This window comes from Crinia signifera, chromosome 5, assembly GCF_055691185.1.
Source record: "Crinia signifera chromosome 5, ASM5569118v1, whole genome shotgun sequence".
Classification (NCBI taxonomy): domain Eukaryota; kingdom Metazoa; phylum Chordata; class Amphibia; order Anura; family Myobatrachidae; genus Crinia; species Crinia signifera.
Genome location: NC_139221.1, coordinates 33,070,707 through 33,095,845, shown reverse-complemented (window position 1 = coordinate 33,095,845; position 25,139 = coordinate 33,070,707). Strand labels below are relative to the sequence as shown.

Here is a 25,139-nt window from a genome sequence, read left to right as displayed (position 1 = left end):
AAGCAATGTAGAGGTGGAGTAGTGCAGTAGGCTCAGCGGACACCGGAGATCTCAGTGGACACACCTGGAGTTCTAGAACGGGGCCCTGCCTGTTTTGTCAGTCCCGGGCCCCACAATTTCTGATGGTAGTCTTGCTCATACCTAGTACAGACACAGAACACAGCTCCAGTGTTCCCTTGACTTTATTTTTTCCAGGAAATAGCTCCCAACTGATTTTAGAAGTACAGTCCCTATTTGAGGGGACTGACCTGCTGTCCCACAATCAGGACATATTTCCCAAATTCAGGGTGGGGCGGTTCGGGAGGATTCCCTCCATAATCTGTCTTTTCACAGGCATGCCTACATCAATAGTAGCGCAGCAATTGTACCCCCTGACCCGTATCTGAGCTCTGAAATGTTTGGAGGTATGTAATTGTCCTGGAGCAGTACACACTGTACTGGGCAAATAACATTAAAGTGAGCGGTGCGGGGGGGGGGATGTCTAACTGTGGATCATTACAGGGTTGCTATAATCAGGGACACCAAACTGAGAACTTGTGTAATTAAAAGGTGTCCCTGTTTAAAGGATAGTATAGTAACCCTAACTTATTTCCAACATTCAGGTAGGTCGTGGTTATAAAGGTGTGTTTCTGATCGCTGTAGAGCACATATTAGTCAGTGCAGAGTGTGACATCTGCAGGTTAAATCTGGTAGTGCAGGAAGATGAATTAGATGACCATTAGAGTAGGTATTTCCTCACTCGATGTCTTCCTCCGGCTTAATACATCAAAAACCAAGTGAGTACTCCTCATCTAGCACCGCCGTGAGAACATTCTAGGACACTTTCCTTAGTAATGAATGGGACTGCTGTGATTGGTGGAAGTGTGTGAACTCCCGAGTTCGTTCCTAAGGAGAGTGTCCCTGAGTGACCTGTAATTCGCTGGCAGTTTCCCACCAATCGACGCAGGCACAATAGATATTACAAGTGCCAGAGTCTACAGTGGAAAAAGCTAGTGAAGGGAGTTGGGCAAGCCAGATGGACCTTCCCCTTTTGATCCGTCACCGAGGCTGCAGGTGGACCCTCCCCTCTTGATCCGTCACCGAGGCTGCAGGTGGACCCTCCTCTCTTGATCCGACACCGAGGCTGCAGGTGGACCCTCCTTTCTTGATCCACCACTGAGGCTGCAGGTGGACCCTCCTCTCTTGATCCACCACTGGGGCTGCAGGTGAACCCTCCCCTCTTGATCCACCACTGGGGCTGCAGGTGAACCCTCCCCTCTTGATCCACCACTGGGGCTGCAGGTGGACCCTCCCCTCTTGATCCGCCACGGAGGCTGCAGGTGAACCCTCCCCTCTCGATCCACCACTGGGGCTGCAGGTGGACCATCCCCTCTTGATCCACCACTGAGGCTGCAGGTGAACCCTCCCCTCTTGATCCACCACTGGGGCTGCAGGTGGACCCTCCCCTCTCGATCCACCACTGGGGCTGCAGGTGGACCCTCCTCTCTTGATCCACCACTGAAGCTGCAGGTGAACCCTCCCCTCTTGATCCAACACTGAGGCTGCAGGTGAACCCTCCCCTCTTGATCCACCACTGGGGCTGCAGGTGGACCCTCCCCTCTTGATCCGCCACTGAGGCTGCAGGTGGACCCTCCCCTCTTGATCCACCACTGAGGCTGTAGGTGAGCCCTCCCCTCTTTATCCGCCACTGAGGCTGTAGGTGAACCATCCCCTCTTTATCCGCCACCGAGGCTGCAGGTGGACCCTCCCCTCTTGATCCGCCACTGAGGCTGCAGGTGGACCCTCCCCTCTTGATCCGCCACTGCTGAGCGCCCCAAACATTTTAAAAAAGTTGGCAAAGTAGACGAGAGCTGTTGCAAAAGTCGTATGGTGCAGAAGTGTATATGGCTTTGTGTAATGTTAGATCATTTCTTTCATTTATTTTAGGTATAATGTTGATGAGGAATTATCCAAACTCGATGAGAACAGTGAGAAAACCAAGCAGTCAAAGACCGTTATAAATACGGCAACAAAAATAAAGAACTCTATAGACACCACAGGTAATTGCGCACCTTACTTTCCATACTTGTATGTTATAGCTGTGATCCTGATTGCCCCATCCCTGTCTCTTGGCGGTATAGTTTGTACAACTTAACATTACTACAAGCTTTTTCCTGGTTATCCATCCGTGTGACTGGGGGATCCACATTGAGTGGCTGCAGTCACAACAATCCCCCTTTGTGTGTTGTTTGAAGCAGCCACCGGTCACACCATAAAACTTGCTCCAGTCTCACGTTAGATGCAGAATCCATCAAAGTGTGGCTCCAATGTGAGCATTTAACCCTTTGTGTTCACAATCATGTGACTTACAGGCCCATAAGGTGGACTATCCCCAAGTGTCTGATCAGCCACCACCCAGTCACCGGCAAGGAGCGCACAGCACATTTCCAAGACACTTTGGGTACCGTGCACCTTAATCGCAGCTGTGTCCATTCTGAGCTAGACACGTGCACAGTTGAAAACATTCAACCTTTTGCGCAAAAATTGGCATTGACTCTGAATGAGGCATAAAAACGGTCCATTGCACAGAGAATAACATATTTAGTGATGGCGGCAATGTAATACACAAGAAGCTGGATTAAACACAGTATAAATGCTATTACACTGAATCCTACAGGAAACGCTGTAATCACGTGGTAACATGTTATTGCTGTGTGTGTAACTTGCTGCCTCTGATGACTGCCACTACTAAACACAGAGGGTTGGTGCACATAAGTCCGTTTAGCGCACGGATATTGCCACGTTTAACACAGCATGTGCCCCGAAGCTGAGCGTGCGCAATAGGCATAACTATTGCCAACAAGGCTGTCACATCTTTAGTACACACTGATTGATATACAGATGGGGCTGCTCTCTCTGTTACCGCCAGCATGCAGATATCAGTATCTGGCGGCAGCTGGCGGAGGGTGATCCGGCGTACACGGACGCGACAACGTCTCACACGCTCACGCGTCCATTGCTGAGAATGGGGCTTATGCTGCATTCGCCGTCACGGGCTGGCGATCGGTGCGCCGGGAGCCGCTCAGATGAGAGCGGCTTCATCTGTATCATCCATTCAATCTAACGAATCGCAAGCCCATCGGCGGCTGTGTGCCCCTGATATGTCTGTGAACAACGTCATTTGCAGACATATCCCTGTTCGCACAGCCGATGACCGATCGATAACTTGTATGCAGCTCTGAATCCCGATTATTATTTTTTTTTTCACTGCATTTTTTTATGTGATGTCTGTTTAGATGTGCCTTACTATTAACAAACGATATGCTATTAGTGCATTACTAACGTCACGCTTATATGTTTCTATTTACCTGCTTGTTTTCTTTGTGATGAAAGAAAAGTTAATATATTTTCTATCTTCATTAACCCTTTGAGCGGCGATAGCATTTTTAGCGGATAGTTTGAGGATCTCTGACAGCAACATTGGCACTGACATGGTTAAGCCAATTCCCTGTGTTTGACCATCCGTTGGTGTTCTATGTAACCAGTATATAAGGATGTGCAGACATTTGTGTTCATATGAGATTATGTTCTAGGTACCAGTCCGGAGCAGAGAGGTGTTCTTGCAGTCCGCGAAAAGGAAAAGGGGAATGAAGCTTTTAAATGTGCAGACTACGAGGAGGCCATTTGTTATTATAGCAGGTAAGCGAATGATTATTATAGCGCTGGACACTGCATTCTATAACATAAACCGGTCTCCGTCAGATGTGCACATTGCAGGCAGCTGTCCGTGAACCGGACGAATGTAGGGAACCAGTGATGCCAAGCGCTGTGGTGATCTCACCGATTTAACGCATTAACCCCTTGCAGTCCAAATTTTTTACAGTCTGGTATGGACTTATCATATTTGCGGTGAAATAGGGGCTTTAATTCTGCTGTGTATCAACAACATATTAACAATAACAGTAACGCCAGTGCATAGTAAATACTCTTTTTTAGACTGTGTTCTGCAGGTGATACCGGTCCATTTCCGATTGTCAGCAAGCTGACTACTTGGTACATTTACCCCATAGTTTAATCACACCCATCGTAAAGGCAGAAGATCACTGGGCCCAGGTGCGCAGCAGTGCTGACATATCCTCAACCGCAGCAGTAAGGTGCTGATATGGCACCAACCTGGGGGCACCTGTCACCCTGCCCCCCGGCCCAGCCCGCCACATAGCAAGGAGAGGACTGACAAGCTAAGTAGTAGCAGCCTCATCCTTGTAGCGTATGTGCAGTCCTCTCCCCATTCATCTCTGCTCATCTCCCTCTATACTGCAGCCAGCCCACTTCACTCGGTGGACTGGCAGAACTTGGCTCTGGTTCATGGCATGGTTGCACGTGGAGGCGGTTGCGTCTTTTTCCGTCACTGTGTCTAATGCCAATAATACTGAGACTCCCACTTGCAGCGTCAAGCAGTGGAGCATTTCCGTCTCGGTGCGTCTTTAGATGCACCATCGGTACTCCATTGGAACTTGCACCAACTCTATGGTATCAGAACACAGCCACTTTGCCCAAATCTGCTTAGCTGCTTGTTACCTCCCACGAGCACCCACGGAATGGCAAAAATAAATATCCTGCATCCAGACCTGCCCTGCATCTCCGCACGGTAACAACCGGGTCAGATACATCGGGTGACTCCAGTGCATGCACAGATGAGAAACATCAAGTGTTCGCGTGCATTGCGGCATAACCTGTGACTCTGAATCAGGCCCTTTTATGCTTTATATACTACTATCCTGATCCGTGGGGGTATTCTGGCCAGCTGCTATGTGTATCGGTCTCCATGAAGCTATCCTATAACAGTATTAGCAAAGTAATGATCCTTATTCCCACATGCACTCTCACTAGCTATGTCTTCTAATAATGGTACTAAAGAATAATAAAGGGATAACAAAAGGCCTCATTGTAATGATGTCGTCTTATTTTATTTAGGAGCATCTCCATATTACCGTCAGCAGCTGCCTATAATAACAGAGCGCAGGCGGAGATTAAGCTGAAGAACTGGCGCAATGCTCTGAATGACTGTGAGCGCGCTTTGGAGTTGGAACCTGGCAATATGAAAGGTAGGGCACCTACTGGCACACGATGCCCACTGCAATGCATCCAATGTTGATGATTTTTGATGATGGTGGAGATCAAATCATGACTTGCTGATAGGCAGCAATGGTTTATTTTTCTTGTTGTCCGCACATCTGGGATGGCCATCGATAGGCAGAAACATTGTTGAATCTATAATATCGATGTTGAGCACTGATGGCACCATTGATGGTTAACCCACCGATGGCCATACCTATCCATTGTGTGATGAATTACAAAGGTCCCTGTGCTCCAAAACTAATCTCTTATATATTTAGCCAGATCTGTCACTCATCCCCTGTGTATATACCATTCCCGCCCAGCAGGATACACAAATCCGCCCCCCCCCCAGGGAAAAGTGTTCTATGTGTATAACTTTCTACACACCCCACCCCCTTGACATCACCTCCCCCCACCCAGCCAGGGGTACAGTACACGCCCACCATCCGCCATTACTCCACAGCCACCATACACCATTACTCCCGCACCCCCCCCTCGTGCAATTCGCGGCGACCCCCCTCCAGCGATTCACGGGGGCCCCTCCCCTCCTGTGATTTACGGACCCAAGCCCCCTCCCGCGATTCTCAGACACCCCCCCCCCCCCGATATTCACGGCACCCCCCCGCGGACCCCCTCCCGCGATTTGCGGGCCCACGCGACCCCCCCTCCCGCAATACGTGGCACCCCCGCGATTCACGGTACCGCCGCGCCCCCTCCCGCGATTTGCCGCGCCCCCTCCCGTGATTCGCTGCGCCCCCCCTCCCCGGAATTTGCGGACCCCCTCCCGCGATTCACGGCACCCCCCGCACCCCCTCCTGCGATTTGCGGACCCCCTCCCGCGATTCACGGAACCCCACAGCACCTCCGGCACCCCCTCCTGCAATTCGCGCCCCCCCCCCCCCCCCGTGACACACACACACACACACCCTGGCGATTCAGACACCCCTCCCACGATTCACGGCATCCCCCGCACCCTCCCGCGATTCACGGCCCCCCACGACCCCCCTCCCTCCCGCGATTCATGATCCCCGTGCCCCCTCCCGCGATTCGCGGACCCCCGGCGCGCCCCTCCCGCGATTCACTGCACCCTGCGCACCCCTCCCGCGATTCATGGACCCCCACAACCCCCCTCCCCCCCCCCGCGATTCACTGACCCCCACAACCCCTCTCCTGCAATTTTCGGACCCCCCCTTCCAGCGATTCAAGCCCCCCCCCCCAGCAGACCCCCGCGACCCCGCTCCTGCATTTCACATACCCCCATGTGAATGGGAGATCCTGTACCGCCACAAGCAGGTGCCGCCCCTAGGTGGTTCCCCCACTGCCAGAAGTGTCCACACGGTCCTCTGCACCAGCGCCACAACTTTTATCAATGTCTTGCCCACATACCACTATTATACAGCCTCCTGCTCTCATGCACCCCCCTTACTCCCTCCCAGTGCGAGGAGACGCTCACCCACTGCCGGGAGCTGCATGCTGTCCCCCACCCTCCTCTTTAGTCCCCCTTATGGCCACACACCCCTATCACTACCCAACCTCCTGTTTTCCTGTGTCGTGACCTCCACCAGGGGGGAACCGCTGACTCAAAAACACCCTACTATACTATTGCACACACACACACCTAAACAACACGCACGCACACCCCCCCCACACCCACAAATGTCACTGTACCCTCCACACTATCAACTCTGTAACTGCTTTTTAATTAAACAAAACAATACACACCCCCTTCCAAATCATATGCTCTCTATGTAACACATTTCACCTATAACTCAAGTTGCAATACAGGCCATCTTTCATACAATTCTAACCATATTTCTCATATACAAACGTTCACAAATTTAGGGGGCGCAGCCCCTTACGACGGTGTGAAGAGCGCCCGTAGGGCGCGATGAATCACCTAGTCTTAATAATATTTAATAACACCAATCTGCAGAATCCTGCTGACGCTGATGGCCCCCATACACCAGTCCCACTTGTCTTAAGGGTAAGTCGGACCCGATTTCCCTTGAGCTCCCCGGGAGGGCTAACATCCGACTTGGCACTTGGGGCCTGATTCAAACCTGTTCACTAGGCTGCATACACTCACAGCCTAGCAAACAGGTCAGCGCCGCCCTGCCACATGCCCTGTACAAGAACACATCCCCTCACCCGCGGGGCCGAAGTTGAATGTCGATTTGATCTTTATGGTCCCTGTAAGGTGAAGCTTTTGGAGTTTTATATCTCAGGGGTTTTCTGGTGTTTAGTAGACAATAAGGAAATAGAACCAGCTGCACAGTAATCATAGATTGTGGTTACATTGCATCATGGGAAAAAGGGAAATCACATTTGTGTTCTAGGGAATTTTATATTTTGATTTTATTTGGAAGTAATGTCATATTCTCACTATTACAGACCATGTCAGCCACCCATGCCAGCCAGGGATACGGTCGACAAGCATTGGGTCGACACCAGTAGGTTGACATGCTGAAAAGTTGACATGGGTCTAGGTCGACAGGTCATTAGGTCAACACAAGCATTAGGTCGACATGGGCAAGGGTGACAGTCAAAAGGTCGACATGGATATTTTTCACTGTTTTTTGATCCGACATGTGCCAACAGGTGGTATTTCATGCCCTACCATCCACTAGGGGGTGGTAGGAGAATAAAATAGTGCCCAAATCATGGTGAGCGCAGCGAGCTATTCGAGGGGACATGGTGCACTTTATCCTGTGTCCATGTCGACTGTGTCGACATTCAGGCAAAAAACCTGTGAAAAACCATGTCGACCTTTTGACTATCGACCTAATGCTTGTGTCGACTTAATGACCTGTCGACCTAGACCCAAGTCGATCTTTGAGCATGTCGGCCCAATGCTTGTCGCCCATCATCTTGCAGACCTAATGATCCCTACCCGCCAGCCATGTCAATGGTGTGACTGATAGTGGCATCTAAAACGTGCCAAGCGGGAATTGAGCATGTACAGATTCTTAAAGTGGGCATCTGCGTTCTTGCCCATTCTTACACATGGCTGTACAACAGGGAAGGGCCTGTAGCAGCAACAAGCTGCAAACACAAGACTCAGAATCAGGCCTGGTAAGTACTGACTGTACTCCGGCAACCACAGATCGGGCCCCTGCTACTTACCTACACTAATGATCTCCTCTGCAGGTGAAGGTCAGAGAGTAGACACTGCAGGGCACTTCAGGGGGACAGCCCGGGATGTCTTGTTGCTAAGCCCTGCCCCTGACACTGCAAAATACAGAGATTCGCTGAAATGTGGTGTGTTCTTATTGCTCATTATGGGGGTGATTCAGGCCGGTCCGTTGCAGGACAAATTCGCTCCCGTGTCTGATGTAAGGGGTGGGCATATGCGCATGTGCAAACCACTGGAGCAAACTTCTTAGGAGAGTTTCACACTCACCGCGCCGTTTGCTTCAGAATGCGAGGGCAGGGGTGAACGCATGGGACTGGCCAGGGTTCATGGGCATACCTACAAAAATCAAGGGGTGTGCACATAGAAATGTTGGGCGTAACTCTGCGAACGTAGGCATGCCGATGCCGGGATACGGTCATTAGGTCGACAAGAATTGGGTCGACATCCATTCGGTCGACATGCAGAAATGTCGACATGGGTGTAGGTCTAAATGTCATTAGGTCGACACAAGCTCTAGGTCGATATGGGCAAGGTCGACAGACAAAAGGTCGACATGGGGTTTTTCACTGTTTTTTTTTAGCTGACATGTGCCGACAGGAGGTATTTCATGCCCTACCATCCACTAGGGTCTGGTGGGAGAATAAAATAGTGTGCCCGAAGCATGGCGAGGGTACGGTTCCGTGTCTGTGTCGACATTCGGGTATACAGTGAAAAACCCCATGTCGACCTGTTGACTGTCGATCTAATGCATGTGTCGACCTACACCCTTGTTGACCTACACATATGTCGTCCTTTCTGCGTGTCGACCTAACTGGTGGAGACCTAATGATCCATACCCTCAATGACTGCTTGGGGCGGGCCGCTGACACCAGATGTGTATGCGGATGGCGTTTACCTGAAAGAGATCTGAATCAGGCCCTATGTATCAATGACATTACCAATGCACAGTGTAATGAATGAATTGTGTAAGATAGAGTGAGTCACTCCTTCTCTATGAGCCATGTCCTTTATGTAGAGACCTCCCCTCATCCTGCACTGCAGCATGGCTGCTTCCTGCCCAGGTGTAAACATTCCCCAGCCTGCCCATTACTCGCATCCTACGCTCCGCACAAGGAGAGATGAAAGGGGCTGCTGGGCTTGTGGTTATCTCTCAGAGAGAACCGGATGGTCTCTCAGCAGTAATATAGCCGTATCGTATCATTGTGATGGAGTGTGATCCTTCCTCATTCCTAATACTCTACAAGGGCAAGTTCCGAGTAATGTTCCAAATGTCCTGTCCTGTATCCGTCTTCCCATCGCTCCCTGCTGGCTGCCAAATCAATTCATTTTACCCTCATTAAATCCCTTTTTTCTCAATGAGTATTTAGATGATCAATCTCCTGGTATAAAAGTCATTGCATGCCAGGCCATATTCCCTATACTGTGATACATTCACTTATATCTTACACCGGGTTATTAAACAACACTCAGAGGAAGCCGATATTTAGGAGGCTGTCGCTTTCATGGGCTGAGCTGTTTTCCTGCTGGGATATTAATAATCCCTGCCTGTGTTTTACATCCGAGGTCAGGCTTCAGGATCATTTCTTACAAGAGTATTTATACATCATGTGACCGAGGGAGGCTTGTGCCTTGTGGTGTACGGCAGTAATTAGTGATGCATGCGATCTGCGGCTGACTTTGTATATTTAATAAATTGTTTACGTCACCTCCTAGCTCTTTTACGACGTGCTACGGTCAACACAAACCTACAGAATTACCAGGCTGCAGCAAAGGATCTCCAGACTGTCTTGCATCATGAACCGGAAAATCCCATAGCTAAGGTAAAGAACTCGTCCTCTTGTACTGGTCGGAATTCAGTGATTAAGTAAGGAGTACATGACCAGCTGTAGGTTTTTTTTTATTTACCAAACATAAACTGGTGTGTGTGTGTATATGTGTATATATAATATATATATATATATATATATATATATATATATATATATATATATATATATATATATATATATATATATATATATATATATATATATATATATATATATATATTACAGTACAGTTTTTCAACGGTGAGGCACTTCAAGCGATGATGTAAGTATAGCCCGTGCCAGGCACGTAGAAAATGAACAAAAGCACTTACCCCTTCAGGGAAAGGAATTGTAGCCAGTACTCAGCAGTTGGTGAAAGAAAAATAGTGTTTTAATACAAAGACATAGTTGCAATGGTGACAGCTGTTATCCTGACAGCTGTTTCAACTGCTCCTTGGCAGTTTTCATATATATATGAGACTCAGCCAATCAATGTCCGGCCAATCAAAATATTCAGCAGCCGCATCCCGCCGCCCGGCAAAATACCGCTACAAGCTCCAGCCGCCGCTCGGACGGACTCCGTTGTCCGCTACTAATAGCTGCCCGCCCCCCGCCACCACCACCAGCTGGCTGGACCCCGCTACCTGCCCCCCCGCCATCGCAGCAGTTCCCCTGGAGTATTACATGCAATAAATCGCATGCGATTTATTGCATGTAAAAAATGGCGCATCAAGTGCCAGATCGCATGTGAGCCTCAGCCACAGAGTGCCTCCAGAACTATCTGGCATTGACACTCCACGACCAGCATCTACAGGGCTATTCCATAGGAAGTGATACCAAACTGACGAAAATACATTTTCACAGTCGCTGCTTTTTCAAAGTAAATTTGGGACTAAAAACCTGTTTTCCTATACTGGTGAAGAAATATGCGGCAAGACCAGTATTTCGGTAAATGCTGATCTTAAAGGATCTAGTTACTATTGGAAATAAAGGCATGTGAATAGCAGTACAGTATTTCAGGAGGAAGTGTGAAAAGTTTGTTATGGCTCAATAATGTAAAAGTTTTGTACACACTTTACTGCACACTAGATGTCCCATCTGTCACCCAAACAACAGCTTTTGTTCTATGTACAAAGAACAAATATTTAGATGAATATATCATTAAATCATTGGGTCTGCTTACCCTGCACAAGAGAAATCGGAGCCCAGCCTGGTATCATTTCACAGCACTTAAATGTTATGTTGCTTTCTGTGTTTTATCTCCATCACAAGTACGTTGTCATTTTTTTTTCAACAATTACAAATTGTATTCACTTTTCTTCTACTAGAATCAACTTTATTTATGTATTACCAGTTTCTTATATAGCGCACACATATTCCGCAGCGCTTTACAGAGAATATTTGAACATTCACATCAGTCCCTACTACAGTGGAGTTTACAATCTATATTCCCTGCCACATGTACACACTCAGACATTCTAGGGTTAATTTTGTTGGGAGACAATTAGCCTACCAGTATATTTTTGGATTGTGGGAGGAAATCGGAGTAAACCCACGCAAGTACGGGGAGAATATACAAACTCTGCACAGTTAGAGCCATGGTGGGAATGGAACCCATGACCTCAGCGCTGTGAGGCAGTAATGCTAACCATTACATCATCTGTACTTTAAGCTTTAACTGATTTATGATCTAAAAAATAAGGTTCTAGGTTCATGATTCAACCTTATTCATACAATGGGACTTCTTAAAATAATGTATCCAAATGGTCCCATTTCATCACATGGATTGGCCCTACACTCCTTTTTCCTTTGAGAAAAGTTTGCATACTGAAATAATCTGTAATCTGCACAGCCAGACATCACCACGATGCCATGTGGTACATCACCACGATGCCATGTGGTACATCATGCTGAAATATTAAGTTAGACAATTTAAAACGCAGATGGAAGGGGCTAAAGGGGACCATAAAGGGGCTAATTCAGCGACTATCAGAAGGGGCCAAATTCAGCAGCTCTCCGATGGGAGGTCTGTGCATATGGCGACCATCGAAGTCTATCTTTTATTCTCTAGAAGGTTCTAGATAAATGATGAGTAGAATCAGCTTTTTTGCTAAGGGCAACATCTCTCACTTCTTAAAAACTCACACTTTAGTAAATTTACTCCAAAAACTGTAATAGTGTTCATTCTAGCACCCGCCATATTTGAAAACCCATGCAGTACCTCTTCCCTGGGGAAAGAAAATGTTATTCACTAGGAATAGTCAGGCGCCTTGCAATGAGCTGGTTCTCCGATTAGAGCAGCTGCTTGGTTGTGGGGGTAGTCACTCCCCACTAGAGAATACAGAGAAAAACAGGAAGACTCACACTGAGTGAGTCAAGCAGCGCTCAAGTCAATGAAATGATACCAGAAATTTGAAAAAGGTATAACAATTTTTACTGTTTCTTTAAAAACACATGTAAATACAATGGGATGCAGTTGATTTGCCGGCGGTCGGGATCCCGGCGGTCGGAATCCCGACACTGGAATCCCGACCGCCGAAATCCCGAAACTTTCTCCCTCCGTGGGTGTCCACGACACCCATAGAGGGAGAATAAAATAGCGTGCCGAGCGTAGCGAGGCACCGGGCCCGCTGCGTGGCGAGCGCAGCGAGCCCGCAAGGGGGGGCGATCCATGTCCCCCCCCTTGTCGGGATTTCGGCGGTCGGGATTCCAGTGTCGGGATTCCGACCGCCGGGATCCCGACCGCCGGGAAATCGTATCGGATCCTATACAATATGCAAATAAATAAAATCAATTTATAATGGCATAATGAGTAAAGGGGGGAGATAAAAGTAAATTGGAGTGAATATAAAAATTGTAAATGAATTTGAAAGAAAAAAGTCCCGCCTCAATGGACACAAAAGAATCTACTGTGTCGACACTTTTGGAGAAATAACAGGTAAGTGCACGTTACCAACCTCATCCAGGGGATTCACTACTCATTGTTGGTAACGTGCACTTACCTGTTATTTCTCCAAAAGTGTCGACACAGTAGATTCTTTTGTGTCCATTGAGGCGGGACTTTTTTCTTTCAAATTCATTTACAATTTTTATATTCACTCCAATTTACTTTTATCTCCCCCCTTTACCCATTATGCCATTATAAATTGATTTTATTTATTTGCATATTGTATTTACATGTGTTTTTAAAGAAACAGTAAAAATTGTTATACCTTTTTCAAATTTCTGGTATCATTTCATTGACTTGAGCGCTGCTTGACTCACTCAGTGTGAGTCTTCCTGTTTTTCTCAGTACCTCTTCCCTGCCTGGGGTGTCGCTGTCTGCTGTGGTGTTTCTAGCACAGGACTGGTTTGCATATCAGTGCTGATATACAGACCACACTGTGCTAGAAGCACTACAGCAAACAGCGACACCCCAGGCAGGGAAGAGGTACTGCATGGGTTTTCAAAGATAGCGGGTGCTAGAATGAACACTACTGTAACGTTGCATAAAACTCTGCATTGATAAATTAAAGTTGCCTGAAAATCGGAACGATCCTTTACCAGATTGTCATCCAAGGTCTGTGACACATTGCTTCTGAATCTAGATTTTTGGGAAATGTCTGATAAGAAATCAATAACTGTTATAATAGGCTAGAGAAAGAAGCTGAATGTATTGATTATGTATTACAAGTTACGGGCCATAAAACCAATGGTTTTCCTCTAATTATCTTTCTCCATAGAAAACGCTGTGTGACGTTAACGAGCAGCTGCAGAAAGCACAACAGGAGACCTTGAAGAAAGGAAAGAGAATCATCATTCAGGACATTGAGGATTCCGACGCAGAAGATCAAGACAAACTGAGCAGTAAGAAAGGTAATAACACTGGAATTCCAGCTACGGGTGATCTGTGAGATTGACATGATCCACAAAGATTTTCTCACAATTTAGCTTTTTGTTGTAAATTGCGTTATAAACATTGGCTTGGCCGTGGCAGTACTCTGATATATGTCGGCTATCAAACCAATGGGCTGATTCTAGTTGACTTGGAACCCTATGAGGATCGTAGCTTACCGACCTCCAGAGAGCCCGCTCCGCCGACACTCCGCCCCCTCCCGCCGCCGTTTTCCCTCGCAACCATGCATGGGGGATGTGTACTGAAGACACACCCCCTTCGCATGTGTCCGCTGCAGGAGAAATCATTCGATAGTGCCGACCATCGAATGATTTCTCCTGGGCTCACAAATAAAACTCAGTGGAAAGTGACTTTCATTTGCGTGTCCCGGGACGGAGACAGGGCGGGAGGCTGATGTCCTATCTATGACATCAGCCGTCTGCCCCTGGCATACCCATGGGAACGCCCATGGGTGGCACCAGGCCTGTTCCCATGGGGGACACCCAGCTCGTTCTCATGGGCGACACCCGGCCCAGCCGCCATCTGTCGGCTGACCCACTCCCTGCTAAACGGCTCAGCGACAATGCAAGTCAACAAAGCCTTTCGCGTAGGGGACTTGCACATTCTCATAAAAGATCATGCCCATGTGCAGTCCATAAACCAACGGAATGGGGCCAAATTCACCCCGTTCCAAAGGAATCAAAATAACTCCCCAATATTTAGCCAAACAGGTGTCAAGAAACCAGTGATGTCACTCAGGCAGCAGAGAGCGGATTCTGATGAATGTTTGTTGAATATAAAAATGTCTGCTTCCATTGAATGACGTATGTGGATGATTATACCGTAGCATTTACTTACTTTACAAAGGATTCTGCCTATTTCCTGACTCATCCCCTTCCCATTCCTGACTCCTCCCATTGTAGGACTGCCCCTCCAAATAATAATAATAAGAAGAAGAAGAAAAAAACAATAATAAATGTAAAAGAAAAACCCTGCATGGGGGGGGGGGGGGGTCTGCATTGCACATATATACATAGCACACCACAAACACACATGTACATTTCACATCACACACAGCTCCCCCGAAATACATACATAGTATATCACACATACAAACACACCAGCTGCCGGACAGTGCACACACAAGGGAGCTCCAAGCTGTGGCTGCTCCCGCTCATAAGACAACTTCATCCTGAAACCGGGCACACAACGGGCACACACCCACCGTGTGCCCGCCAGGCAGTGCTGCAGACACAACCCACCCCATTTAGAGGGCTTGCTAAGCAGCAAAATACAGCTGATTAGCGAGCCAACCAGAATAACCCCCATCATCCCTTGTGGCCCAGAGGTCACTTTCCTGGTCCTGGCAGCTGCAGCAGCATCGTATGAGTCTCTGCAGTCACTTCCAACTAAGTCATCTGATGGAGAGAAATTTGGTGAGTATTCTCCCCCGGGTGTGGTACAGGGGTCCGACAGTCATTAGCCCGACGTCGAGATCCCGACTGTCCGGACTCAGACAGCATGGTAAGCTGTCTAAGTATGATGTATCTACAAGTCCCATCATGCCTTGCCATAGTTATGCTATTGGAGAATGCTAAAACTATGGCAAGGCATGCTGGGATGTGTAGTTCAACAACAGCTGGAAGGCCACAGTTTGGACATGCCTCCCCCTTGTGCCTAACCCCAATCCTCCCACCCTGCAGCCTAATCTCAATGTCAACATTCTGAGAATATAGAAATGTTACCTGTTCACAACATTTTCACAATGTGCAAATGACAACTGTGGACTTTATGGATGTAATATGTTTTATTTATAATAATTCCAGCAGCTGGGACTAGGCCGCTGGATGGTTTTGAGCGGCAGCTGGGTTTCGTCCAGCAAGATGGGTTCTGCTGGCATGTCGGGCTCAGCCAGCTGGATAAGCTTGGGTTCGGCCGGCTGGATTGGCTTGGCGTGCAGCTGGGGCTCGGCATGCAGCTGTATCTTGGCCTTCTTGATGGGCTTGGCTGGCTAGACGGGCTCGGCAGGCCAGACAGTTTCGAACAAATCGATGGACTCGACCAGAAGGATGGGCCCGAGTCTTGGCCGGCTGGGTAGTCTTGGATATCTTCTGGGTCTTGGCCGGCTGCTGGGCCTGGGTCGGCTGGAAGGTCTTGGCTGACTTGGTAAGCTCAGCTGGTTTGATTGATCTCAGCTGACTGGACGATCTCGGCCACCTCTTGAGTGATCTCTTCCGGGCTTTATGGTGTCGGACACCTTGATAGGCTTGTCCGGCTGCAAGGTCTCGGCCGTCTGCTGGATCTTTCCCGCCTGCAGGTTCTCAGCCATCTGCTGGATCTCATCCAGATGCAGGGTCTTGGCTGTCTGCTAGATCTCATCCGGCTGCAGGGTCTCTGCCATCTGCTGTATGTCTTCCGGCGGCAGGGTCTCTGCCATCTGCTGTATGTCTTCCAGCCGCATGGTCTCTGCCATCTGCTGTATGTCTTCCGGCCGCATGGTCTCTGCCATCTGCTGTATGTCTTCCGGCCGCATGGTCTCTGCCATCTGCTGTATGTCTTTCGGGTGCAGGGTCTCTACCATCTGCTGTATGTCTTCCGGCGGCAGGGTCTCTGCCATCTGTTTAATGTCTTCCGGCGGCAGGGTCTCTGCCATCTGCTGTATGTCTTCCGGCTGCAGGGTCTCTGCCATCTGCTGTATGTCTTCCGGCTGCAGGGTCTCTACCATCTGCTGTATGTCTTCCGGCTGCAGGGTCTCTGCCATCTGCTGTATGTCTTCCGGCTGCAGGGTCTCTACCATCTGCTGTATGTCTTCCGGCGGCAGGGTCTCTGCCATCTGCTGTATGTCTTCCGGCTGCAGGGTCTCTGCCATCTGCTCTGTGTCTTCCGGCTGCAGGGTCTCAACCATTTGGTGTATCTCTTCCGGCTGCGGAGTCTCAGCCGGCTGCAGGGTCTTGGCCGCTTGCTGGATCTCATCCGGCTGCAGGGTCTCAGCTGACTGCTGGATCTTGTCTGACTGCTGGATGTTTTCTGGCTGTATGGTCTCGGCTACCTGGTGGATGTTGTCTGGCTGTATGGTCTCGGCTACCTGGTGGATGTTGTCTGGCTGTATGGTCTCGGCTACCTGGTGGATGTTGTCTGGCTGTATGGTCTCGGCCATCTACTTGGTGTTGTCTGACTGGACGATCTTGGCCGGCAGCTGGATATCAGCCAGCTGGATAGTCTCAGACAGATTTACTTCTATTTCCTTAGCCACTGTCCGACAGCAAACACAACACCAGCACATTTTTTTAAATATATTTATATAAAAACGAAGGGATACCCAGCGCAAAGTCCTCTAGCGATGTAGATAAAGGTCCAGTATTATTCTACGATGTATACAGCTTTTCCTTAATCCTCACCACGGACCAACCATAGAATTTGTAGAAAAAACAAAGGAAAAAGCTCACCAATGAGTATGTAAAAGGTAACAATTTTACTATGTAACATAAGCTTACATACATCAAAGATTGAAACATAAAGTTTGCCAGCAGATGGTATAGCATCAGCTCAATACGGGGAAGACGGCAGGAGACTGGAGGGGAGAACACAGCTGGTGATGGCGCCCACGCTGAACAGTTCAGACACCGCCACACCGAACACAGGATGCTGTACGCTGGAAGGGGATGGACCCGACAACAGCAATACGTCAGCATCCTGGGTGTGCTAGAATCCTGACGCATCGCCATTGTTGGTTACACCCCCTTTCTCCTTAGATAGACAGGACCATCTTTGGTCCTATCTATCTGTTTCTAGCACAGGTCTGGTTGGCATATCAGTGCTGATATACAGACCACACTGTGCTAGAAGCACTACAGCAGAAAGCAACACCCCAGGCAGGGAAGAAAAACTGCATGGGTTTTCAAAGATCAGTCATGTAGTCAGGAATGGAAAGCCCAGACAGTTGGTTATAGTAATGGTCCCAGCAATGGGAAGACCAATGCTAAATGTTTTAGCTTTGGCATTCAGGGAGATATTTCATATTGGCAAAAGGTCACTGTCTGCAAATGGATCAGATGATATATTTACCCACACTTTAATGCAGTTTACAGATATGGTACGTGCATCTCTGTAAAGGAATATTGGGACTTATAGTTCCAGAACAGCTAATTCCACAATAACCCACTCCTATCTCAGACACATATGTGCAAAGCCTTGAAGAGAAGTAAAGTATCAAACAAAACAGCCACCAACTGACATTTTTTCCAAACACAGCGTGTAACAGGGCAGTTAGGAGCTGATTGGTTGGCACTTCATCCCCGTCCACCTTATGTCTCTTCAAGGATTAGTAAATAGACTACGCGGTCCTCTGGACCCCACACAGTTCATGTTTTCCAAGTCACTTGAGGATTTTTAAAATGTGACAGTTGGTGATACACATTGCGCCTGCTGGGTGACATGGAAAACACGAACTGTGTGGGGTCCTGAGGACCGGGTTTCAGCTACATCATACTCCTTACAGCGCCACCTAGTCCTCAGTTTCAGCCACTCTGATGCTTATTTCTTTGCCGTGTCCATTGAAACCAGTGGCGGAACTTGTGAGTGGTTGGCCCAGGTCTAAAAAGATCATTTGTACCCCCCTCCTCCACTCCAAGCCAAGTTTACAATATGCCACACAGCAGTGGGCCCCTTAGTCCACAGGGGCCCAGTGCACTGCACCTCGTGCACCAATGGTAGTTCGGCCTTCGGTTGACGCAGCTTTGTTTATATATATATATATATATATATATATATATATATATATATATATATATATATATATAAGTAAAAGCAATCCAGAGCACTCACCACTTTTTATAAATTCAAAGATTCTTTATTTCTCCATCAGTGGGCATTGGCACTGATGGAGAAATAAAGAATCTTTGAATTTATAAAAAGTGGTGAGTGCTCTGGATTGCTTTTACTTGGATTTTGTACCACGGAAGTTTTTCTTTGGGAGAATGGAGCACCCCATGACATAAATTGGATGAACTGTGAGTGCAATATAACTGGTTGTGGATATATATATATATATATATATATATATATATATATATATATATATATATATATACCGTCTACTTGGCCTAAATTGTCTTGTTCTGTAAGTCACTGTTTTTCTTGATTTGTTTACATACTTTGGGCCTGATTCAGATCTGATCGCACGGCCAGCGATCAGGTAAATGCCGCCCCGCCTGTGAAATCCTCCCTTGTGAATAGATGGGCACGGCCGTGATTGTATTCCAATATCTATTCGCAATTGAATGATTTTCCCACTGTGTGCAGGCCCAGGACATACGGTATCCGGATTCATGATAGATTGACTCTAGGTCGACAGTCATAAAGTCGACCACTATTGGTCGACAGGGTCAAAAGGTGGACAAGGTCTAAAGTTCCACTATCAAAGGGTCTGCATGAAAAATGTCGACTTGAGCACCCACCAGCAAAAACATAAATCGGCACCTATGATCTGCAGTGTATAAGTCGCAGGTACACTTTACCTACCAAATAGATGACCCTTCTACAAATTACCATGGCAGCAATACTTTCATTCACATCGTTCCCTATAAGCAGCTGCATAGTAAGGGAACAAGCCTGGTTTCAACTCTGAATTGACATCAGCAGCAGATCCTATTGTGCAATACAGTATTCGCTTTGGGGAATGTTTTCCTTTGGGGCATTCTTGGTCTAGGACTCTGTCGTTTGGCTTCAGAAACAAATTTCATGTTGTATTGGATATGTGACTCAGCAGACGGTTACTAGTCCTGCACGTGTAAGCACCACTTATACATGACAGCAAGATTAGCGCTGGTCTTCATAAGCTCCATCTATCAGGCTCTAATGACATCTGTGTACCCAGTGACCTCTATCAGCCCCAGAGTATATATACATGATGTAGCTCTGCGATAATGTGCTGCTGGGTGAACTGGATGCATGATGCATGAACTGGATCTGCATTTGATTATATATGTCTGTATATCTATGTCTGTTTATGTCCCATTAGAACAGCAAAGAAATCTAAGTCCTATAGCAGCAATTCACAATAGTAGATGCTACAGCCCACTGTGTTTCAGGGCATGCGTAGAAACCGGAAGCATACAGTACCCTGGACACTACAAGCTCTGTCATTTGGGAGCTTGTAGTGTCCAGTCATGGGGGAGAATAAAGCCGTCCTTGTAGGATCTGAGGATGTTCTTAAAACTGTAACTTTCCGGACCATACGAGGAGGCTGTAATCTCCCCTTTCCCTATGTTCACGGTAAAAGCTATCACAGGCACTCCCCCATATGGGACACCCTCCAGGACAGCCCCCTGGACCTGACAGTACATCTGGAATGCCGAGTTTGATGACTGCCCACAATTACATTGCCCTCACTGCTGTCCATCTACATGTGAACACGCAGTTCCGTTTGTGCGGAAATGTAAATAAATTGTGCTCAATACCGTACATACTGCACCTCCATACACTCACCACTGTGCAGTGCAAAAATACACAAAACACATTTGCCAGACCTTGGTTGCGCCCACTCCTGTGTGCGAAATACACTAATACACTCATTTATTGTTGCACTTTCTACATGCTTCTGTTTTCCGGACAATATGAAAATTGCAGAACTTACAGCTTCATTTCACTATTCCGCTTCACTGATTTATCAGTTTTAAGGCGTTGCACCTCTATTTGCATATTTCTTAAGGCCCCATACACTATGCGACTTTTGGAGAACTTGCATCTAGTCCCTCTTGAGCCGCCCGGGACCTTCCCGGACTGCCCAATCACATGCGATACATTACATGCGGTACTTCTGCATGTGATGTATTGCATTCGATCCCCGTTCCCTGCCATGCGGAGATCTCACGTGCAGCACGGATGATCTCCAATCTGATGCGCACAGGACAGCGCATTGGATCGTATGTCACACACATGCTATCAGGCCGATTTCACTCGTTCTCTCTCCTCCGATCCGCCAGAATCTGGTGAAATTGGGCCCAAATCGCATAGTGTATGGGGGCCTTTAGTGTTAAACAATCTGATTGATTTTTACCGACACCAAATATTTGCTTTGCTTTGTTATAGTTTTTTTATTATTGTGTGCTGTGACTTATACTGTATATGGGACAGATTTTATACAGGGCGTCACGACTTTAGGAATTCCCAGTAAACAGTCCCTCGCAGGAGGCTATGTACCGGTATTTCATAAAAAGGTTTATAGTGTATCATAAAAAAAACTTTATGTAAGCATTAAAATAACTGGTCACCGCACAAATATGCCTCTGTCCAGTTTATTATAAGTTACCTACCTCTGCAGCATATTCTGCTTGGTAACCTGGAGAAAATGCATTTTTTTCTAAACTGTACATTACAAAACTGATTGATTTATATGCAAGTTTCTCTGCCAGGATCGCAGACAGATAAATCTGCAGGTTCCAGGAGCGCTGCAGCAATAGCCCCTGCAGACTAGGGCTGGCCATCGGGCATCGATGATCGATTCAAAATCATTGATGGTTTATGGTCGAATAGTTTTGCCATCAATGGGGAGAACCGGATGTTTCCCTCCATCGATGTCAAGCATAAACTAATAGTTATTGTTTTCCTTTTTTCCCCAAGGGGCCGGGAAACGGACCATAGCTCCGCCCTGACACCCGTCCCCATGGTTTGATTGGCCCCCACAGGCCAATCAGTCAAACAAAATTGATGACCATCGATTGGTAAAAAGTTTGGTGGTCATCCATTGTATAGCATGCCACTATCGATGGCCAGTTGCACTGTTGCCATCAATGGCAACCATAGATGGCAATGGCAACGAGGGCCCTACTGCAGACCCCAAGTGTCCACACTTACCCAATGGCTGCAATCGGTTACACAGCAAATGGGTTTGTGTTGCTAAGTAACTGATTCCTGTTTTAAAAATATGTGAGAACTTGGAGGAAGTCCCCGATATTCTGGTTCTCACGCTCTATTAGGCTGTATCTACACATAGTGGCTCAGCGGGTCCAGTTCAGCGGGGAGCCTGCAAACAGACTCCTATGTGGCGGCACTGCAGCCGCCAGATCCTACCGTGGCATGCTGCGGTTGGACTGGATGGCGGGACGACCGCATTTCAGTGTGATCACATACATATCCGTGTATATGTTCACACAGTGTGACAGTGCCGTATTGGGTGCTCTGCTCCTGTCCTCCCCTCTCCTGGGAACCTGGAACCTTGCGGTGTGGTCCAGGCAGTGATGGCGGCAGCGGAAGAAGGGAAAAAAATGTTTAATTTCAAAATCATTAATTTTGTCCCCCATATTTTAGGAACCAGGGCCATCTCCAAAAGCCTGGTGCTGGTTCTGAAAATACGGGGAACCCCTGCTCATTTTATCCCTGCTAAAAACTGCATCCTGCTAAACGGATGTGTGTAGACCAGTGGTTCCCAAACTGTGTGCCATGGCACCCTGCGGTGCCTCAGGGCATTTGCAGAGGTGTCTTGAATTGGTGGTCCAAGACCAAGTCAAATAACTGATGTCCCTAATGGGCAAAACCAGCACTGCCAGTCATAGAATATGTGCACAAACAAAAGCTAATTTGGTTCCTCGCCACATAATTAAACCTAAGTAAGGAAAACTATTTAGTTAATTTAATATTTTTCCAACATTTTTCAATAAACTTTTAACCTAGGGGTTCTGTGAAAACAATTCTGATACTCTATGGCACTGTGATTTATAAAAGGTTGGGAACCACTGGTGTAGACACAAGAAGCTTCATCCTTCTAAACGGGATCCTGCTAAAAGACAATGTGTAATGCAGCCTTACGTTTCACCGGGTGCGGGTTGTTAGGTCTACAACAACTAGGTCGACAAGCATTGGGTCAACACCACTAGGTCGACAGGCAGCAAGGTCAACATGGGTCTAGGTCGACAGGGCATTAGGTCGACACAAGCATTAGGTCGACAGTCAAAAGGTTGACGGGTTTTTTCACTGTTTTTTGACCCGAATGTCAACACAGTCGACATGGACACAGTTTAAAGTGCACCACATCCCCTCGCGATGCTTCTGGCACACAATTTTATTCTCCTACCACGCCCTAGTGAATGGTAGGGCATTTCTAAATACCGCCTGTCGGCACATGTCGGCTCAAAAAACAGTGAAAAACCCCATGTCGACCTTTTGACTGTCGACCTTGCCCATGTCGACCCAATGCTTGTGTCGACCTAATGACATGTCGATCTTGTTGCCTGTCGACCTAGTGGTGTCGACACAAGGCTTGTTGACCTAGTTGCTGTAGATCACCTAATGACCGTATCCCGTTTCCCCTTCAGCTGCAGTCCCCTGTTTGGCTGTAAAGGCAGCCGCTGCATGAGTTCTAGAGGTGAAGTGATTGAATTAGTGATCACTCCAATTCTAGCACATACTAGAGAGAGGCTCCTGTTGTGGTATGCATTAGGTCAACAATGTTGACCACTATTGTTCGACATGCATTAGGTTGAGATAGTCAACAGATCGATGTGAAAAAAGGTCAACATTAGTTTTTTTCATGATTTAAAAAAAACATGTACATACTTTACTATCCCAGTGGGCATAGAGGGAAAATACGGTGTTCATGTTGTTCTACGTTGATATATCTCTTATATATTTGGCTACATCTGTCACTCAAAGTGTGTCTGACTCTCTAACGCTGGGTGGAGCCTCTGACTCACATGACTGACTCACACGACAGAGAACCAGCCCAGTGAGCCCACAGTGCAAGACACCCCCTGCCTCCCCATGTTACCCAGCAAAGACACAGCTACTCACCAGACACACCAGGTGAGCGCCCCCCGCCGCCCCCCCTCCCGCGATTCACGGCAAAAACCTCCCCCCCCCCGCCCCCCCACCCGCGATTCGCGGTGACCCCCCCTCCCGCGATTCGCGGCAGCCCGCCCCCGCGTCCCCCCCTTCCGCGATTCGCTGCAACCCCCCGCACCCATCCCCCCCTGCACCCCCCACGACCCTCCCGCGATTCCCGGCACCCCCCCTCCCGCGATTTGCTGCAACCCCCGTGCCCCCCACTCCCGCAATTCACGCCCCCTCCCACGATTCACATCACCCCCCGCGCACCCCCCCTCCCGCAATTCGCAACCCCCCCTCGCGCAATTCACGCCCCCTCCCACGCTTTGCGGACCCTCTCCTGCGATTCGCGGACACCTGTGCCCCCTCCCACGCTTTGCGGACCCCCGCCCTCTCCCGCGATTCGCCGACACCTGCGCCCCCTCCCTCCCTTGATTCACGGCACCCCCCGCGCCCCTCCCGCAATTCACGGCACCCCTAAGCCCCTCTTTAGTCCCCCGTATACTCACACACCCCTATCACTACCCAGCTTCCTGCTCTCCTGAACCGTAACTTCCACCACTAGGGAGTTGCTGACGCTGTTTTGCCCACATGCCCCTATCATGCCTCATAGCTCAGCCTCCTGCTCTCATGCACCCGAACTCCCACCCAGTAGGAGGAGACACTGACTCAGGGCCACCATCCTGTACTCCCACACTGGACCCTCACCCACTGGCAGAAGCTGCACAGTATCTCCCACCCTCCTCTTTAGTCCCCCTTATGTCCACACACCCCTATCACTACCCAGCCTCCTGTTTTCCTGTGTCGTGACCTCCGCCAGTGGGGAGCCGCTGACTCAGAAACACCCTACTATACTATTGCGCACACACACACCTAAACAACATGCACACACAGCCCCCCCCCCCCACACCCACAAATGTCACTGTACCCTCCACACTATCAATGTACATCTTACTCTGTAACCGCTTTTTAATTAAACAAAACAATACACACCCCCTTCCACATCATATGCTCTCTATTTAACACATTTCACCTATAACTCAAGTTGCAATACAGGCATCTTTCATACAATTCCAACCATCTTTCTCATATACAAATGTTCACAAATTAAGGGGGCGCAGCCCCTTACGATGGTGTGAAGAGTGCCCGTAGGGCGCGATGAATCACCTAGTAAACATAATAAGTGAAAAACTCATGTTGACCTTTTCCCATGTCGACATTTTTCTTGCTGCAACCTTTTGACATGCACTGGGTCCATATGCACATGGTCAACACAAATAATAAGTTGACAAAAGCAAAAGGTCAACACATGAAAATGTTGACACAAGTTTTTCACTTTTTTATGTTGTCAATCTCGACACTTGAGATCGGTCCCCCAAATTGTGTTCCACTGTGTACCCTTGTATTC

At 48.1% G+C, this 25,139-nt stretch overlaps 1 protein-coding gene across 2 annotated transcripts in view; it reads left to right on the top strand.

Annotated features, from left to right (window-relative positions):
- Positions 1-25,139, top strand: part of SPAG1 (sperm associated antigen 1) — a 70,357-nt gene that overhangs the window by 10,442 nt on the left and 34,776 nt on the right. For both annotated transcript variants that reach the window (XM_083186975.1, XM_083186974.1), the window contains 5 exons: positions 1,927-2,039; positions 3,573-3,678; positions 4,954-5,084; positions 9,944-10,050; positions 13,761-13,893. In XM_083186975.1, the coding sequence (XP_083043101.1) occupies positions 1,927-2,039; positions 3,573-3,678; positions 4,954-5,084; positions 9,944-10,050; positions 13,761-13,893 (590 nt within the window). The remainder of the gene's footprint in view (positions 1-1,926; positions 2,040-3,572; positions 3,679-4,953; positions 5,085-9,943; positions 10,051-13,760; positions 13,894-25,139) is intronic.